This window comes from Epinephelus fuscoguttatus, linkage group LG13 (assembly GCF_011397635.1).
Source record: "Epinephelus fuscoguttatus linkage group LG13, E.fuscoguttatus.final_Chr_v1".
Classification (NCBI taxonomy): Eukaryota; Metazoa; Chordata; class Actinopteri; order Perciformes; family Serranidae; genus Epinephelus; species Epinephelus fuscoguttatus.
In genome coordinates this window covers 26,968,434-26,989,407 of record NC_064764.1, presented here as the reverse complement: position 1 = coordinate 26,989,407, position 20,974 = coordinate 26,968,434, and the positions used below count along the sequence as shown (strand labels likewise).

Sequence of the window (20,974 nt, the reverse complement as noted above, 5' to 3'; positions counted from 1 at the left end):
AAACAATTTGCCCAATTTTTGTCACACTACTACTTCTTTCAGACATCAAAAAATGCAACTCAGTTATGACATGCATGCTTGTATTTTTTTTATAGGTTATATCTTTCAAACTTTCTGAAATATTAATCATTTTCTGGGCAATTTTCCTCATTGAAATTTGACACAAATTCAAAGTTTTTTCATGCATTTTCAAAGCCTATTTATTCATTCATACATTCACATAGAAACTCTGTTCAAACTTTAAAATCTCGCCCAACTTTCATACATTCTGGCTTCAATTAAACTTTAAAATCCCATTCAGACTTTTTGAAATATTCAGACTTGTGTGGAGCATGGTAAAAATGCCCTTGTCAGGTTTTTACATTGGTTTCTATGGGACAGAATGTTCAGAGCTTGAGTGGTGGACTCAGCTGTTAGAGTGCAGAGAGCTTCTTAAACAGCTCTCTTTAACTCACTGTCACAACCACAATATTCACTCTTCATACATCATTTTCGGTCAAAATGGAGTAAAAATTATGCTCTTTCAAAAAATGTTTCTGTTGAAGCAAACAGACATACACATTTGGCACAGTCAGCCTGAAAGTGAAAGAACTGCCACATTAAACTCCAGCATTCATACCTGCAACTTCTTCAGAAATTGCATTCTCTGGTGTTATTGTGTCATTAAGTATGACCGTATTGCTGTAATATCCCTGTGCATAAATGCAGGGTAGTGTCATGTGTTGTGTGTTTTGTGCACTTGGTATGAAGATGGGGGCCCATGGCAGAAATGATTATCCCCAGGGGCCACAAGACCAGTTAAACCAGGCATGACTGCACAAAAACATGCAGGACTCAAAGTTAATAGAGAGTAGGGAAGCTTTTCTGACAGCAGGGGGAACCAGAGGATATTAACAGACTGTACAGCCTGACTTGAGTTCAGTGATGTGTGTATCAGTGCATGACTAACACAAGAAAAATGTGCTTCTTTTCCACAGCGTTGTTCTTTTCTGCAAAATAGAATTAAGCCAGTCAACAGCTTGATGCCAATACAGTGATTATTATAGCATAATGACAAGTTATTTAGCATTATGACATGTATTAAAAGAGAGATAGGTGGTGTTTTGGGTGCAGATGTTTAGGCTGAAGATGGAGCCTGTGTTTATGAATCAGAGGAAGGAGGGAGGGAGGAGGTGTAGCGGGTTGGGCCGGCTCTTACCCCGCCATGCTGCGGTCTGATTGGTGGCTCCGGTTGGGGGAAGCTCAGCTGTCAATGTCAGGATCCTGGATCAGCTGTTAGCTGTCTATCCTCAGCACAACATCCTCTGATAACACATCAGTAACGCGAGTACCGGTTGAAGAAGCGCCTCCTATGAGGATTGAAGCCAGAGGCACAGCAGCGTCACACCGTTATCAGGTAAAGCTAAAACAACATGCTAGTTAGCATTAGCATCTGCGCAGAAGGTCCCATTAAGAAAACAGTGATTGTGATAAAAGCAGCGGGAAGCTAACAGTAGCTAGCTGAGCTAATGTACACGCACACATCATGGTTTCAATTTAAATATACTGAACACATCGGCTGAATTATTTATGGACTTTACTTCTGTTTATATTATTTATTAGCTGTTAGATTAATGGCTGCTCTGATAGTTGTTTACGACTGTGACTCAGCTCGTGTGAAGCTAATAGCTCGCACCGGTTGTTTACAGCATGAACTTGTATTATTCGCGGTATGTGTGACGTTTCTAGGTCGTGCGTCCATTTCTGACCTGGAAGGTGACTTATAGCACCGGCAGGGTTTCACTCACACCCTCTGTGTGTTGTTGTTGCCTGCAGGCAGCATGAACTCGCTCCCAAGAAGAGCCGCTCTTTCCCTGTGCAGGCGCACGGCTGCAGCGGGCGGGATGAGGGTCTTGGCCGGCTCCCCGGGGCACCCAGCCGGGAGCATGCCGGCCTCCCTGCAGGCTGTGCGGGTCTGTCACTCCGGGACGAGCCGCAAGGGCAGCGTCAGCACCAAGAAGAGGGGCTACGACATCACAAGAAACCCCCACCTCAATAAGGTGAGCTCACTGAGGTGTCCAAGACATTTTCTTATCAGTCACATTGTTTTCATGTGACGAATATGTGCAAACAGTTTCCAAATGTACCTTTTATTCTGCGTGGACAAAAGGTCTTTGTCAGGTAAAGGCTCAGATGTGTATCTGCCACCTCGAATAAAACCATAAAAGTAGTAGAGGGCTTTCACTTTGAGAAAATTGAAGACATTTAAACCTAAAATTGATGCAGGAAATGCACAAACTGGTGCATACAAATGTCTGATGCTCAAGATTTTTGGCAGAGCACCTGCAAACCCTGTTCATATCTGCCACTCCTACTGATAAAACAATACTTACACCCTTGGGCAAAGGTGAGGGTGTGACCTTACCTGTGATGTACATGGGAGGATATTATTCTCAGCTGTATTCATATGAGCACAGCATAACAGAAGATATCTACAGTTCCTTCATGTGTATGCATTTTAGGACTGCAGTTCACAGTTATTTTAATTATTTATTAATGTATTCATTCATTCATTTTCCGTAACTGCTTATCTTTATCCAGAGACACATAGAGACAGACAACCATTCACACTCACATTCACACCTACGGACAATTTTTATTTCAGCAAATAACCTGCATGTCTTTGGACTGTGGGAGGAAGCTGGAGTATCCAGAGAAAACCCACGCTGACACAGAGAGAACATGCAAACTCTGAACAGAAGGGCTCCCACACCCTGGGTTCGAACCAGGAACCCTGGTCTATAAGTAGCTGATGGACTAGTGTTGTCTGCGTTGTATTGATATGAAGAGGCCCACACTGTGGATATCTTTAGAGGCGATCTCTGTTTATTCCTGACAGCAAGAGGTAAAAACAAAATCCTCCCCCAATTACAACCACATTAACTCAAGCCCCTACACAAATTAAGTGACACAGGAATATGTTATAGCATAAAATAAACTTATAAATATAGCTTAAGAGCGCTAAAGCACAGCAATGTCACTTACCTCTCCCATGGAGCACAACATCAAAAGGGAAGAAGTAAGGAGAGAGACACCCCTTTAGAGGTGGGGTACCCCCAAAGGTGAACGTAGAGGTATAGAAACTTAGTATCATACGTTCTACGTATTGATTATGGAAGCGTAAGTGTGTCAGGTAACAACAACCGAAACAAACTTTGTGTAATTATAATACTTAATATTACAAATGTACATTTGACTTATAGGGGTACACATATTACTGTTGTATAACTGACCCTGTTACATATAAGGTGAACGTTTTTTCCAACCAACAGGCTGATACCCAAAGATATTACCATTATTTTCTTTAAAGACAGGAAATAGGAAAATGTTTACATTTGACAGGCTACAACCAGTGACTTGTAGGTATTTTAATCCTAAAAAGGTGCTTTAATCATGATTAATCAGTTAACAAAATTTTGTTAAATGCATTTCCTGTTGTTTAAACCTTTGTAGTAAAGAAATGATCTAGATCACATGCATGAAAAACCTATTTATATAATAGCATCTCGGACCTGCTACATTTTTCTTGGCAGTTTTGCCAGTGTATATGAGAATGTACTGCGGATATGCTGCAACAAAACACATGCATATGGTGTTTTTTTAATGACAAATTATATATAAAAACAAATATTTAAAAACAGATAATGTGCTAGCCACCCCAATATCCTCAGGCAGAGAATCCCAGAGCCTCGGGGCCTCGACGGCAAAAGCCCGGTCACCTCTAGTTACCAGCGTTGATCTAGGGAGGACTAGTGAGGGAAGGCTTCAGGATCTCAGGTCACAACTTGGAGCATAGGTAGTCAGAAGCTCAGCTATATAACTATATAAGTACGCTGACAAACATAACACTCAACATACTTGCTTATCGTGAATATAAAATGTGTTTAAAGCAATAGTTGTGAAAATGTACAGCTATATGCAAAATCTAACCTGCCCTTCATTCACTGTGTGTCCCGCATACCATGTTGTATGAAGGTGGAGCATGTATAAACAGACACTACCATGTAAGTGTCACATAGTACAGCAGGTCAGCACCACATGAATGCCACAGCTCCTATCTAAGGAAGATAGTTGAGTGGTTAAACACCCACATCTGGAGCTATAAATGGTGTCCTCACGACTCCTCTAATGTTTCTGTCTGACTCTGCCTCTGTCTGCGTTCTGTCTGCCTTAGTCATATTGTTTTTTAAGGTAATCATAATGTGTTTTATATTTTGTTTCCCTCAGAAACATAAGCAGTGCTTTTGCAGTCACAGTGTGGAAGTGCTTGTATTTTTTAGAGCTAGATAGAGCAAAAAAAAAAGCTCTTTCCAGCCGTAGTTGCAGATCTGCTCTAAAACAAACATCCACCAAATGACTCACCAGTGGTTTCACTGCTTTTTTTCCCCCAAACTCTGCGGAAATGGGGAATACCTTGTTCCTGCCTTGCTTGCTCTGAGGACAACGGGATGAACGCAGACACTTCAGCTGAGTTTATTGCTGTGATTTAGGTTGATACAAGGTCAGTCACAGTTCCTGATGCCTAGTCAGCAGTTACACACTGACTCACAGGTCAAGTCAGCAGAAAAAGTCAGCAAGTTGAGATGAAAAATAAGTCCCTTTTCTATAAACTAAATGCTAGTTCATGTGTTTAAACATTTTATTCTGTCAGATTTTAGTTATTATTATGCCTCTTTTAGACTTTAAACTGATTTTCAATGACCTTTTCTGCACATTTACACACATTTTGTCACCATTTGGTTTAATGCAAGTTAATTTTGAGCAGCTTCTCTGGATATTATAATTGAGGAAGGCCCTGTTCACTGTCCTCTCACTTCTGCAAACCTGCCAAACAGATCACAGTGACCTCTCACATCAAACACATCAGTTTATAACCTTGGATGAAATACGTGTGATCATCTGTGGTGCTATTATATTGTAACTTCATGATAAGGTTTGGATTAGAGCCATTATTAAGGTGATGCAGTTCGTTCCTCTCCCACCCCACGTGCAGTTTCACTCTCTCCTTGTGTGTTGACAGATAGCACGTTGGTTAGCTTTAATGACAGCTACTGGTTAGAGTCACCTTAATGGGTTCACTTTACCTGCTCGCTCTAATGGGTTCAGTTTAACTCTGTGAATCTGTCACGTCGGCCACGTCCACAGTTACACGGACGCATTTATGGTGTTATGTCTTGAGTGTAATTGAACTAGATGGCACTCAGCTTGTGGTGAAAAACTCAACAGCAATGTCTCTTTCCAGAAATCATGACCCAGTTACTCGAGATAATCCACAGACCTTGTTGTGAGAAGTTTAATGTAGGAACTATTTTCTGTCTACAAGGGTTTCAGCAACAGGTTATACTGGTTTCAAAGTGTACTGTGGTATCAATATTGGTGATTATCAAACCGTGTACTTGGGCTGGGCAATATATCCTGAAAATTGTATCGTGATATTTTTCGGCTATATCTTAATACACTATATATATCCCTATATTTTTACATCTCCTCAAAAGCATCTCATTAACGCTAGGACTGGGAGACAAAATCGAATATAATATTTCTGACCAAAAAACCTCACTATTGTTGTTGTATGGTAAGCTAATGAGTTTACATCACTTCACTGTAATGCAACCTTTAATAGAATTGATTTTAATATTATAAAAATAATATTTTATAAAGCTTTAAATGACCTTTGACTTTTTATGTTTGAGCCATATCACTAAGGTCCTCCACTGCTTTACTTTTAAATGTTCCTCATGTGTCCCATAGAAGTTCTGGTGAGAGCGCTTTCTGTTTAAACGCCCCTAAACTGTGGAATTTGTTACCTCTGGATATTAGAATAGTGAACTCTGTATTTTTAAACGTAAATTAAAGACCTACCTTCTTAATCTGGCTTTTAATGTGGAGCAACATTACTGTCTTGATTTTTAAGTTTTAACCATTGTTTTTTTAACTTCTTTTATCTCTCCTGTTCATTTCTATTATCTATTTTATTTATTTATTTATTTATTTAGTTTCTTCTTATTCTTTGGAGTTTTAATCTGGGTAAATTTTAATCTGTGTCATTCCAATTTTGCCATGTGAAGCACTTCGGGCTGCATGTTTGTATGAAGGGTTGAGTTGAGTTTAAAACGAGGGAAAAAACACCATTTATGCCATATCACGATACAATGATATCCAAAATCTAAGACGATATATAGTCTCATATCTCGTAACGACAGAATATCTCCATATTGCCCAGCCCTACTGTGTATATTTGCTTTTCTACGGTCTTCAAAAAATGAAACTTGATTCTTCTTTTATTTACACAGACTTTCATTAAAAAAGTGGTTTCAAGTTTCACTTAGAGTAAAAAAAAAACACACCTGTTTTACTAAAAAAAATACCTTTGTTTTTATTTCTTTAAGGGTCATTGTAACTGTTGTATTAATTCTGTAATACAGTGACACCACAATATTTTCCAAGATGGTTATCGTGCAAAATCTTATAGCGTTGTAACCCTACTAGCATAGATGCGTAGCTCACCTAGCACCACTGAGCTACCTGACGTTACAGCTCAGCTGAGGAGGACGCTATTAATGTTTACGTGAGCCTCTCATCCATCATTAGATCAATGCTTTCTTCTGCGAGTTGAGATGGTAATTGGGTATAGGCCAGTGGAAAGAAAATAGTTCCTGCATGAAACTGCTCATAACAAGGTCTAGGGATTATTTTAAGTAACCGGGTCATGATTTCTGGAAAGAGACATTGCTGTTGAGTTTTCCAAATGTTCTAGTTCAATTATATTTAAGAGAAAGCAGACATCTCTTTGGCGGATATCTCCAATACTCTAGACTGGTAAATAGCACTACAGGTAAGAGGAAAACTGTATTTTGGATTTTTAGGTGAACTGTCCCTTTAGTCTGGTGTGGCATTTAAAGTATGTCCTTCGAAATGACCTCTGGCAGGCAGACCTGTTATTGTGCAGGCTGTTGCTTGCAGCTATACAGCGACTAGTTGATCAGCTGTTGAGCTTATTTCATCTAAATACTCCTCAGTGCACAGCATGCACATATGGTGTAATGATTTAAAGATGAGGGTGCTATTAGCAACCAGATATCTAATTAACTATCACATTTCACCCTCGACTCCAGCATGAATAATTTAGCGGGACCAGAGTGTGTTGAGACAAACTCACAGCCCCACAGCAGACAAACACAAGAACCGAGAAGGCGAGTTTATCCCATGTAGGTCAGTGTTTCCTCTGCCGTGCAAGAATCAAGAGGAAACGGAGAGTGACATAACACAGAGGAAGAAAGAGAAGTGGAGCTGACAGGGGAGTGAGTTCAGGCTCCCACACTATTGGACAGAATAAATAGATTAAAGCTCACTCTACCCTCCAATCACTCTTTGGGAAGCATGCCAGTGCTGAAGCAGAGGAGCAGACGTGCTAACCCCAAGGCAGAGGGGTGCAGAGCTGCTGACCAGAATAAAAGCCTCGTGATGTTTAGTGCTCCAAGTTACTGAAATCTGACTTTTCAAAGTTGCCTTGTTACCAGAGTTACCGTACAAAAGCAGCAGCTAATTCATAATTTAGAGAAAACTTCAAAGACTACTGTATTTGGGCGCAGGCATGAGTCATAACCAACCTCAGACTGTGATGACTAACACATGAGTCACTGTGGTTGGTTTGTGGGCCTCACCCTATGCGAACTCTTTTAGGGAGTTGTATAACGGCTCCTCTTCCTCTCTGCAGGGCATGGCTTTCACCCTGGAGGAGCGCCTACAGCTGGGCATCCACGGCCTGCTGCCACCCTGCTTCCTCTCCCAGGATGTGCAGGTGCTGCGTGTCATGAAGAGCTATGAGACGCGCATCAATCCTCTGGACAAGTGAGGGAACAGGCTTTTACAGTGAAGCATGCTGAGGTGCTGTTCAAGAATACAGATGTTAAAGGAGCTTAGCCAGTCGAGGCTGTCCCGCTTGTTTGGTCAGATCTTCTTTAGCGTGTCACATCTGTCGCTGCTGTATCATCGCCCTCTGTTCTTGTCATTTGTAGTAGGATTAAAAGTTTATCTAGTGTCACAGACTTGGTTAAGACACATAGTCATATAACTGCAGCAACCCTGATCCCTGAGACCGCAGTCATGCTAGCAGCTCTGTGAGGCTGCACTGAGGCACAGCAGTGCTTTGAGCTAAATGCTAACATCAGAATGCTAACATACTCACAACGACAATGTTAGACCAACGTGGTCGACCGACAGCCATCACCATCCCTAAAAATGTTATCATCCGTGACATGCACTTTGCATTCATTGTGTTTTGGTATTTGGCCCTTTACATGGATGATAATTACACAGTAATATTTTGGGCGTAGTTACAATTAACTTTGTTTCAACAAAAATGGTGTTGCCAGGTTTTGAAGTGTCTCTCTGTCTCAGGTACATCCTGCTGATGACGCTGCAGGACAGGAACGAGAAGTTGTTTTACCGCTTGCTGACCTCTGACATCGAAGAGTTCATGCCCATTGTGTACACTCCTACTGTCGGCCTGGCCTGCCAACAGTACGGACTCGCCTTCAGGAGACCACGGTGAGATTGATTACCTCTACACTGTAGCAGGGATGCTACAAGGCTAATTTGTTAGTCCCAGTCCCGATACCTGGGCTCTGAGTACTGTTCTGATAGCAGTGTTTAATTAACAGGCTGTATGCCTCACTGTGTGGAAGTGGCGGGGATCATTCTTTAATGTGTAAGGCAACATCAGGCTTGACTTAAACATCACTCTCCCAAATCAATACCGCTGCCTTCATAACCTGTTTACAGAGGACTCTTCATCACCATCCATGACAGAGGCCACATCGCCACCATGCTCAACTCCTGGCCTGAAGACAACATAAAGGTACAAGAAAACACACACACAGCTACTTGTGAAAAAGTAACGGTGTATGATACATATTACTAATACATGTTGTCTTGTAGGCCATCGTAGTGACAGACGGGGAGCGCATCCTCGGCCTGGGTGACCTGGGAAGCTACGGTATGGGTATTCCTGTCGGGAAGCTGGCGCTCTACACAGCCTGCGGCGGTGTTAAGCCACAGCAGTGTCTCCCTGTGCTGCTGGACGTCGGCACTGACAACCAGGTGTGTTTGATCACAGAGCTGCAGGTTGGCTGCGGTGAGATTTTACGAGCCAGTCCAGCACTTCATATCTGCCTCTTATCAGGCGTTGGTAGATAGCGTCCATATCAGACGAGTTTTATGAGTTCTAAAAAAGAGACGTGACAGCATGTCGTCTCTTACAGGCGCTACTCGATGACCCCCTGTACATCGGACTGAAGCACAAGAGAATCAGAGGAAAGGAGTACGATGATCTGGTCGAGGAGTTCATGCAGGCCGTGACAGACAAGTGAGAAGGAACAAAAATGATCAACTATGTGCGAGTGACTCCTGACGCCTGACGCTGTCACTCTGTCGTTCTGCAGGTACGGGATGAACTGTCTGATACAGTTTGAGGATTTCGCCAACAGCAACGCCTTTCGCATCCTCCATAAATACAAGAATCAATACTGCACCTTCAACGACGACATCCAGGGTACTTTCACACTCATCAGACAGCCAGTGCCCAAACTGCAGATTTTTACACACAACTCATGCATTTTTTAAAATAAAAATAGACAAAAATAACTCACTTTGTACCACCTAAACATTCCACATCACCTTCACAGGAGAGACACACAACATTCTCATAAGGAAGGGTAAAAAAACTTAACATAAGATTAAAATTTAAAGTGTTTCCAAGTGGTGTTCGTATAGGCGCCGCTGTTGCAAAGACAACCGGATCGCTTTCCATTTTTCTCAGAGCCTAGAAAATACAACAGTTTCCACAGTTACTTTAGTTGCTCAATCATCCGCTATTTCCACTACTGAGGATATGGTTGCACAGTGGTTGATAAACTTCCTCTGTGCTGTAAATCAAGCCTTTTTTTTCCCAGAAAATCATACTTGATGGCAGACAGAATTGGATAGTGAAAGCGAGAATTATAGGGAACCAGTTTAAATGCTGATGGTGTCATTACTCTACAGCCATCACATTGTGCAATCAACAATTACTTAATTATGATAAGATAAAGCTAAAAACTTTGCTTCTGAGATTGTTAAAGGGATAGTTCACCTCAAAATCAAAGATGCATATTGTTACTCATGAATCACACCAAAACAATCTAAACTGATTAATAGCACTACAGGTAAGAGGAAATGTCCCTTAAGTACAATTCAGAAGTACAGCTACTTGACAGTCTCTTCACCCTATATCCTGTGACTGTCCAGAGAGATAAAACAACTCTCACTGAGATACAAGTGGCTCTTAACCTTAGAATAACGTCATAAACAGCACCACCATGTGTCTGATCATGAATACTGACACAATTCAATCTGTCTGGAATTTTTTTTTAAAGGAGCTCATAACTTTAGTAACTTTTCATGTGACATCGTGAAGAACATCAGCAAGGTCACCTCATCCCTGGACCCTGACTTTATCTATTTGATTATTTATTGAAACTTTCCAAACATGTAATTAAAAACTGTGAAAGTTGAGTTCACTGCAGAGATTTATCTGCTCCAGATTTCTAAAAATCTGCTGATAGACTCAGCAAGTGACAAAATTATTATGTTAATATTTTTTTAAATTACACATTTTATCATCTTAATTTACCTCTTTGGTCATGATGCACCTAACGCACATTCATACAGTCTGTGTCTGATTTTACAGGTCAGATCCAAAGTGGTGGTTCCCCATCTGGGGGTTGAGACCCTCACACAGACTCACTAAAGGCTCCCAAGATGATTAGCAGAATAGGGTAGCAGGAAAAAGCACTTTGCTACAGAAATTTAAATATATTTTTTAAGAGTACTTTGCTTTTCTGTCTGAGTCATTCATTCATTCATTCATTCATTCATCTTCTAACCGCTTCATCCTCTTGGGGGTCGCGGGGGGGCTGGAGCCTATCCCAGCTGACATCGGGCGAGAGGCAGGGTACACCCTGGACAGGTCACCAGACTATCGCAGGGCTGACACATAGAGACAAACAACCATTCACACTCACATTCACACCTACGGACAATTTAGAGTTACCAATTAACCTAGTCCCCAATCTGCATGTCTTTGGACTGTGGGAGGAAGCCGGAGTGCCCGGAGAGAACCCACGCTGACGCGGGGAGAACATGCAAGCTCCGCACAGAAGGGCTCCCACGCCCAGGATCGAACCGGGAACCCTCTTGCTGTGAGGCGACAGTGTTGTCTGAGTCATTTTATCAACTAAAACAAAGTACTCTTTGAACCCCACCTTTCCATGTTAGTGGATGAGATGTAAGACAAACAAGAAGATCAAAATTTGACGTGTACTTTGAGCCAAAGATGACCCAAAGACGGTTTCTGTCATTTTAGGTAGCTCTAATTACACTGATGTATGTTTGATATACTGTGGCTACACTCTCCGATTGCTACTGCGCAGACTCTGGCTCCAAATATCATCACCAGTGCAAGATGGCAGTGCCCGAATCTAGGATATTTTGGCTTCACTTTTGTACAGTAGGAATAAATGGAGACGCTTCTTGCATTTTTATATAGTCTATGGTTTTTTGAGGGGAAAACAATACATATACAACACAACATACAAACAAAACTGAACTCAGCTTGGCTCACAGGTCAAACATCTATAAAGGGAAGAGACTCGGGAATTACACACAATAACTATAAGAAAGAAAAACAAATGACAAAACATGTTAGTCCCCTACTACAAAAATCCTCAAATAAGAATAGTTGGAATATCCAATCCAATATAGGATATAAAAGGCTCCCATGTTCTATGGAACACATCATCCTTCGAGTGTAGGATACATGTTAAATAATCAAGTGCTGCCATTTTAAATTTGTTTATTCCAGTGAGTCATCTGAGGTGTTGTTTTCTGTCTTTCCAGGCACGGCCTCAGTAGCTGTTGCTGGAATCCTAGCTGCTCTGAAGATCACCAAGAACACACTCCTAGACCACACAGTTGTTTTCCAGGGTGCGGGCGAGGTGAGAAGATGCTTGCTCACTGGGATTTTGTACAGTAAATCCCTGGGTTGAGACTCAACTGGGTTGACTTATCCTCTTTTTTATTCTTGTTTTTCCTCCCAGGCTGCTCTGGGTATCGCTCACCTGCTCATGATGGCCATGGCCAAAGAGGGAGTAAGTAGAGAGGAAGCTGCAAAGAGGATCTGGATGGTGGACTCAAGAGGCCTCATTGTGAAGGTAATGTGTGTGTCTGTCACTCACTCAGCCTTCCCACATGTCCCCTGTTGCAAATAACCACACAGCACCATCATGTTATATTGATTAGGGACGAGGTCATCTGAACCACGAGAAGGAGGAGTTCGCTCATGAACATCCACACATAAAGACCCTGGAGGAGGTGGTGCAGACCCTCAAACCCACCGCCATCATCGGTGAGTCTGCCTGGACGCTCACACTGTGGTTTTTAAAGGTTCAGTGTGTAAGAAAACATGCTTATTATATTACATTTCTGCCAATATATCCCCTTAAATCCTACACACTGGACCTTTACTGGTGTCTTAATAAAAACCTCTGTAATAACTTTTATTGTTTGTTTCATCCACTTATGGTCATTCCTGATCAGCTGCAGAAAAACAGAGAAACCTATTAAAGGTGAATTTTTTCTCTCCAGCTTTGAACAGCCCATTAACAACTTGGTAATTTGATCCAAATCAACTAATTCACTCACAGTTTCCCAAAGGTTGTCGACGTGAATCTTACAGGTGTAAATTAAAAGACTGCATGAGTGATGAACCGAGGCATTTTAATCAAAAATATGACAGCATCGTTACTGCATTACAGGATTAAAGAAGAAATTATCAGACAAAAATTCAAAGTAGAAACTGATCCAAAGGTTTATAAACTACAGTTTGGTGGTTTTAATTGGTCTTGCTTGACAATAATTAGCCCATGTTGGTCTTAATCCTACAAATGACACATTTTGTTCACGTTGTCTCGTTGCAGCTTGTTAAATTTAACTCATTTGTGTTGACGGACTGTCCCTCTGTCCTGTTTCCTGCACATGAAGGAGTCGCTGCTATCGCAGGAGCATTTACTGAGAAGATCATCAAAAACATGGCGTCCTTCAACGAGAGGCCGATCATCTTTGCTCTGAGTAATCCCACCAGCAAGGCGGAGTGCACAGCGGAGCAGTGCTACACGCTCACAGAGGTAATAACCAGCCTCACTGTAGATTATAGGTGCTGTAAAGTTTCCACTCTGTCTGTACTTTGATTTTCTCAACATCTGTTCATCCGATCAACTTCACATTTCTTGGGTGTATTGCTAAGGACCCAAGTGAGTGCAGTGTCAGTTTGAGCTGTAGAGATCATATCTATCAGCAGTGTGTTATTTACACACTGTGCAGTGTATTGGGAGGGGACAACTATTAACTGTTGAGCCTGATTTATGGTTGGGATCTACATTGCTCGATATGTTCCCAGTCTGCGTGTGAGCGGCAGATTCCCCTCACTTGCCACACTAGGCTGGGAAATAAAATCAGTGAATCAATAAATATAAACATATAACATATAAATATAAACTGTTGAGCTGTCATGAAAACTATTTTGGTTCAGTAAATATCTGCTGTCAGTTGGGCTGTTTGCTCTCTGTCACTTACTAGACCAGTGGTTCCCAACTGGTCCAGCCACAGGGTCCAGATTTCTCTTTAATTAGTTCAAGGTCCACAGAGTTTAAAATATTCAATGTCATACCTGCGTTTGGCCATGTTGTGGAGCTAGTTTGCTTTCTCTGTCAAGTAGCCGTCTGTTATTTACTCACTCTACAGCAGGAAACGGCACTTCAAAATAAAAGCTCTGTGCTGGATATTCACTGTACTTAAAAATAAAGTGTCATTTTTATAAACTTGACACAATCCTGAGTCACTTGCAGTGCATTCAGAATGGACCCGTGTTGCATTTTTGGACCGCCTATCATCACCTTCTCATTGTGCCCTCCTCAGCAGTGGCACCTGAGTGGAGATTTAGCGCCACCTACTGCTTATCACCATTAACCAATATTCATTTTACAGTAGTGGGTGGAAAAGTGCTCAAATTTGCTTTTTTTTTGGCCAGTTTTCTAAAAAGGTGGTTAAAATTTGCACTACATTTTGCTGGAAAATCAACAGTGGCATGGCAGGTGTGTTGCTCAGGACTCAAGGAAGCACAGTGTTGAGAGTCAAATTGTTTGGATGACAGGTTTTAGAGAAAGCCACAATACCACAGGCTGAGACACATTTTGAACGGGCACTGCACTAGTTGATTAAAATCATTACATTCAGTGTTTCTCACACAAATATAGGCTACATATGTGCTAATGCTTGACGTAAGGATGCTAAATGCATATCCTACCTCATGGAAACATTTTAAAATCCAATTTCTTAAATGAAATCTGAGTTGTTTTGTTTGCTGCCCCCCTTTTTTCAGATAAATTGGTGCCTCTCATGACACATTACTGCCCCAGCTGTAATTTATATGTGGAACTGATACACAAACAGCTGTTATAGTCTGTTTCATTTAGCAGACAAGGCCTGACTCAGAGGAAGGTTTTATTTGGCAGCACATCAGGAAATCTGAAACCAAGGCCTCGTGAAAAAAACAAAACAAAAAAAAAAAACAAGACATTTCAAGGTTCAGGAAGAATTTTCCAAAAACGTTAAATTTAGAAGCTGAACTTGCCTTTTTAGCGCAACATACAAAACAATCACATGTGAAAACTGAACTTACAGACACATGATTAAGTGTTTCATCATCAGCTGGAGCCACTGAATTAATGATACAAGTTTATTGTCAGGATGCAGAGTAATTACAGTGTGAATCTTTTTCTGTTGACATCTACAGTACGTTGCCATACACACAGATGTTTCTCCACAGTACCCCAGTGGATAAAAAACTCAACAGACCAAAAAACCAAACAGAAAAGAAACACATCCTTCTGTTCTTCTTCAGGGTCGGGGCATCTTTGCCAGTGGAAGTCCGTTCGACAAGGTGACCCTGGCTGATGGACGCACCTTCTACCCCGGCCAGGGAAACAACGCTTACGTCTTCCCTGGAGTCGCTCTGGGTGTCATTGCCTGTGGAGTGCGCCACATATCTGACGACATCTTCCTCACCACAGCCGAGGTATTCTCCTTACTTATCACATATTACAGACCCCCTCCAGTGAAAATCAACCTCGTTAACATGTCCATATCATGTTATAATTAGTGGAATATTTAAAATATAAAAGTAAGGCACACTAAGGTCTGTAGCAAGGTAGTAGACTTGATATAGAAAACAAGTGTTGTCTGTACAGAAAGAAAATGAATCCCCAACAATAATCATGCAACAGTAAATACCAGTAAGCTTTCATGTAGCAGTGTGAAGGTCAAAAGACGTCAGAACTTGACTAAAAGTGAGAGTCGGTTAGATGAGAGATTAAATATAGCAGATGTTTCCACAGCATTTAAATGAGGATGTGTCATTTTTGAAATACAGTCATTTGCATATTAATAGATCCATGCATACCAAATCAGGCAAAGGTGCAGAGCTACATCCAAGCAGTTTTAAAGGAAGAGGGGATTTTGTTTCATGGAAAAAATTATAAATATGTTGTTTTGATGAACAGAAATGAGCCTCTAGGGGTTTAATCAAGGAGAGGAACTTTACATTAACATATATTTATGAGGACGTGATTTCTTAAGCAAAACTAGGTGAACTTCAGCCTCCTTCCTTTTGCATCTTTACAGTATTTTATGCCCTCTCTTTCTCAACCTGTACTGCACTGCCTGTTCTTATACTTCATTAGTATAAGAGGGCAGGTAGGCAGTCCTGCCAGGACCCTCTTGTTTTCCTGCTCGTTCTTTCTTCTTCTTCTTTTGAGGAAATCATACTTCCCATGCGCGAAAAATCACCAAACTTTGCACAAATGTCCAGTCCTATGCCAGATTTGCTCAGCTGCAAACACAAGTCAATAGTCCTGATGGTGGCGCTAGAGCAAGCGTCTAAAGTTCAAAACTTTGAAAATTCACAACAAATCGATCGTATGTGCTACAACTTCGCAACTTTCACCAAAATGTAGCTCCAATACTGGAGCAACAAGAAACATTTGTACATTTACACCTATTGCAAATTATGAAGTCCATCAAAAATGTGAAACTTCTTAAACCTACCTCCTCCAAAAATTTTTGCTCTATTGACACCAAACTTGCTACAGAGCATCTTCAGACTGTCCTCCACAAATTGTCCTCACAGATTTTTGATTTATCAAAAATTGAGCCTACAGCCCATCAAGATGTTTGACTGTAAACGGTACTGTAAACACAAGTTTTCAATTTTCATAAAAAAAATGGTAGATGATGTTTGGCAAATATCAGAATTTTATATCAAAACTGAATTTTTGTCAGCATTTTGAATTTTGTTCTCATGAACAACTGGAGTCAATGCAAAAATGGTATTTTAAAACATTAGTTTTTCACTTATGGAGTAAATCAATCATTGTTAAAAACAAATTAACAACATCTCCATGCTGTCTAGATGCAATATGTGTATTTTCAGATTTTTGTCTTGATAACTGAATTTATGACAGCAGTTTGAAATCTGCCTTGACACCTGCTGTCATCCTGGTGGCTGGCTTAGTCAATTTGTGAAGCCACAGATGAGTTGTCTCTTGCTATACAGTGGTGGAAAAAAGTTTTTGGACACCCCATGCATTTGTGAAATATTGCATTAAGAATCACTCTTAAGTCTTCAAGTGCAATTTCTTTTAGTACAGTCACAGCCAAAATACTAAATAAATCCTAAAAAAGCCAGTAAAAACTTAAAATTGATTGGTTCCATAAAAATACATAAGAAATTTTGAGTATTGGGTCATTTTGGTACCAGTGATGAAGGTCGTTCTTTTTATTAAAAGACACAATTTTTGTTGCCAAGCTTCGTGTCTACATAAAGCCAGCACATTTGAAAGTTCTTCAGACACAAAAATGGCTAAAACAAGGAACCTAACGCAGGAAACACGCCTGAAGATAAAGATTCTCAGCCAGGAAGGGTACAGCTGCCGCCAGATAGCCAGGAAGTGCAGATGCAGTCCTTCAGCAGCTGGATACACTCTGCAGAAATACAGACGAACCAACAGCTTGGAAGACAAACCAAGATCTGGGCGTCCAAGGGTTTCTTCAGCAAGAAATGACCGCATCCTGATCCGCATGTGCAGGCAAAACCGCCGAATGACATCACAGGAGCTTCAGCAGCAGTGGTCAAACCAAACTGGTGTCCAGTGTTCCACCCGCACTGTACGTGGCCGACTTTTAGATCATGGCTTAAGGTCCTACAAGGCTATCAAGAAGCCCCTGATCAATGAGAGACAGAGGTTAGCCCGGCGTCGTTGGGGTTAGAAGAATTAATAGCAGTAATTCAAGAAGAATGGGACAAGATTACCCCTCAACAGTGTGAAAGGCTCGTGGGGAACATGCCAGCCAGGATTAGAGCTCTACTACGTGCCAATGGCAGGACTACTAAATATTAATTTGATGATGTGATGGTTTATTTATTTTTTGTTCAGTTTTGAACACATTCTCTGTTATTTGTTGACTTTGATACCGACAATGTTGAGAACTGACATATTGAAACTGTCAAGAATTTAGTTTTGTTAGTTTTTCTTGTAAACAATAAACAAAACAATATAATTTGTATTTGTTTGTATCTGTCTAATGCAGCCACACCTTTTGAAACACAAAAAAGATTTTTCCACACATATTTCATGATAATATTTGAGATTGTGTAAAATTTTAAGGGTGTCCGAAAACTTTTTTCCACCACTGTAATTAGGTCAGTCAGATAGAAGATGCTCCTTGGTGTCAGAGGTTATGAGTTCAAGCCTCAACTGATGCAAAATGTACATTGTAATGGCAACTTACTTGTTTTCCTCCTATTCTGCCTCTTGTTGCTCAGAATTGCCTAAAATTGCCTAAAATTGCCCGGCCCTGACCATTGCTGGGCAGCAGCTATAATCTCAGCTTTGTTGTTTCAGGCGATAGCGGACATGGTGACAGAGGAGCACCTGGCCGAAGGAAGACTCTATCCTCCTCTCAAATCCATAAGAGAGGTGTCCTTCAAGATTGCAGTGAAGGTGGGTCATCTTTCTGTGTGGTTGCAAGGGAATCTTTAACCTCATTTCATTTTTAGTGTAACAATGTAATTAAATATGTTTCTGGCGCCAAAGGTGCCATACCGCAAGTGTTTGGTGGAAACGGGACATAAGAAGCTGATTGAGAACATACGTTTTCAGTATTGTAATTTTGAGTTGATCCAAATGTCTTCACCACTTTTCCTTCTGTTTCCTTCTCTGCCAGATCGTCAACTATGCATACAAAAACAACATCGCTTCACTGTACCCGGAGCCTCAAGACAAGGAGGCGTTTGTGCAGTCTCACATCTACAGTCCAGATTACGACGACTTCTCTCTGGACACCTACAGCTGGCCGCAGGAAGCCATGGAAGTCCAGGACGTGTGATCCCGACTCTGTGTCTTCCTCTCAGTATGCTGCCATGGTGTCGCAAACAGTTTCTGCATTGCCTCCATTCAGACATGTTGCCAATGATTTACGCTGTTTAGCTCTTTTGTTTCTTTGTTTCTTTCCTTTATTAATGTCATTAAGTCTCCGCCCCCTCTTACAGATGGACAGTGGTCATTAACGTAGATGTCTCTGTGACATCTTAAGTGTTGAAATGAGCTGTTTCGTCTTTCAGTGCTGTACTTTGTTGTTTTATCTGAAAAATACTTCGCCGCACAAACAAACAGCATATCGTATACCTCTGTAACGTCACAACTACACTCCTGTCACTAGAATATCCGCCTAAGATGTTGTCGTGTTCAGCACTCACAGCAACTCAAAATCTGTTTTTTGAGATGACTCAGAGCTAATGCATAAAATGAGAGCGCAGTGGCTCACAGTAACGCACAATGCTTCCTCTTGTCTTGACACAAATCAACAGAGGACTTATTCTGAAGCTTGAAAAAAACAAAAAAAAAGATAGAGCATAAACTTTCAGTGCCTCTTTCTGTGTGACCTCAGGACATCACTGCTTCATGTTATGAATTAAAACCTTTGTTGAGGCCACATGTGACTCCTAACTCTAGCTGCTTCTTCGTATTTTACACTCCGATTTATCTGCACACAAATTTAAAGATGCACACACACAACTAAAAACACTCCACCACACTAACTCTGTCTCCGTCTCCCGTGAGAATCATGCTCTCAGCAGAGGCACTTCCATTTTCTTGAATGTGATCAGAGGAGGCATTGTTTGGATTTTGTGTCACCATCAGGATGTTTTTTTTTTTTGTATACAACGCTGTGTTTTCCCTTAGTTTTGTACAGAGCTCTCTGCCTGTCGTGGTGTTTTTGCCAAAGTTATTGATGAACTGTATCTTATCTTGTACTCCTAGAGAACATGGCGCTCTGCAAGCTTTAGTACGGACAGATATGCCTGAAGTTTTTAAAGGGAACATGAAACTTTTTGAATAAAATTGTCAAAAAATCATAAGAGATTTATAGCATTTTGTCATTTTTAGGAATCTGTTTGATGCAGTTTTGCTTCTTGAGAGCTGTGAAAAATATTTAAGCACTTAGTGTGAGGGTGTAAAATATAATTTGGTCATTTTTTTCTTTTTGGAACTTTTTATTGAATTTTTAATTTTAGCAGAAAAATATTCTCTGACATACCCAGACCTCATAGTAATAATAATAATCATGGTAAAATATATATATATTTTAAATATATAAAAATTTGAAAAAAAAAATACAGAGAGAAAGTAAGAAAGCAACTCTCTTAATTGCTATAAAATAATAATAAAAATACATTAAAAAAACAAACAAAAAAAACATAGAGGGAGCGTGCCATTGGCATGCTGACTGCAGGAATCTTCACCAGAGCTGCTGCCCATGAACTGAATGTTTATTTCATGACCATTAACCGTCTCTTGTTATAGTTTTAGTGAATTTGCCAGTACATCCAACCGACCTCACAACTGCAGACTAAGTGTAACCACGCTAGCTCAGGGCCACTACATCCAGCGTCTTCACCTACAGGACATTTTCACATATTATCAGAAACTGTCTTTGGGAAGTCCTCCTGCATCGTCATCTTCCTCACCAGGGTCTATTACCTGCCAGCAGTTCATCATCGTAACCAACTTGAGTGGGCAACTGCTCACCTTCAATGTTCTCTTCACAGATGAATCCTGGTTTCCAGTGTACCAGCAGATGGCAGACAGTGTGTATAGTGTCATGTAGGTGAACGGTTTGCTAATGGCAGTGCTGTGAACACAGTGCTCCATGGTGGCGGTGGGGTTATGGTATGGGCTCGTTTAAGCTATGGACAGTGAACACAGACGATGGCAGTTTGAATGCACAGAGATACTGTGATAAAACCCCCACTGTCATGCCATTTATCTGCTGCCATGACCTCATGTTGCAGCATGATAATGCTCAGCCCCATGTTGCAAAGATCTGTACACACTTCCTGAAAGCTGATAACATCCCAGTTCTTACATGGCCTGAAGACTCACCAGACATGTCATGCATTGAGCATGTTTGGGATGCTCTGGATAGGTGTGTACAACGGCATGTTCCACTTCCTGCCAATATACAGTTACTTCACACATTCACTGATCAACTCCATGTGAAGGAGATGTGTCGCACTGCACGAGGCAAATGGTGTCACACCAGATACTGACTGATTCTTCAGTATCTGTGACCAAAAATTGCATTTTTGTGTTACTAGTCATGTGAAATCCTGATAAATGTGTGTTTTTTTTAAGATAAAACGTAACATTGTAGAGTAGCCTTTTATTGTGACTGTCCCAACACATCTTGATGTGCTACACCTGTCAGGTGGATGGATTAT

At 40.9% G+C, this 20,974-nt stretch overlaps 1 protein-coding gene across 1 annotated transcript; it reads left to right on the top strand.

Moving 5' to 3' along the window:
* Window positions 1-1,202: 1,202 nt before the first annotated feature.
* On the top strand, window positions 1,203-19,104 carry me3 (malic enzyme 3, NADP(+)-dependent, mitochondrial). The gene is made up of 15 exons (XM_049594515.1): window positions 1,203-1,396; window positions 1,816-2,039; window positions 7,757-7,890; window positions 8,440-8,589; window positions 8,824-8,899; window positions 8,980-9,141; window positions 9,303-9,406; window positions 9,483-9,592; window positions 11,977-12,074; window positions 12,177-12,290; window positions 12,379-12,484; window positions 13,120-13,262; window positions 15,038-15,211; window positions 18,096-18,194; window positions 18,418-19,104. The coding sequence occupies exons 2-15, from the start codon at window positions 1,821-1,823 to the stop codon at window positions 18,577-18,579; spliced, it is 1,851 nt and encodes a 616-aa protein (XP_049450472.1). The 5' UTR covers window positions 1,203-1,396; window positions 1,816-1,820; the 3' UTR covers window positions 18,580-19,104.
* The last annotated feature ends 1,870 nt before the right edge of the window (window positions 19,105-20,974 follow it).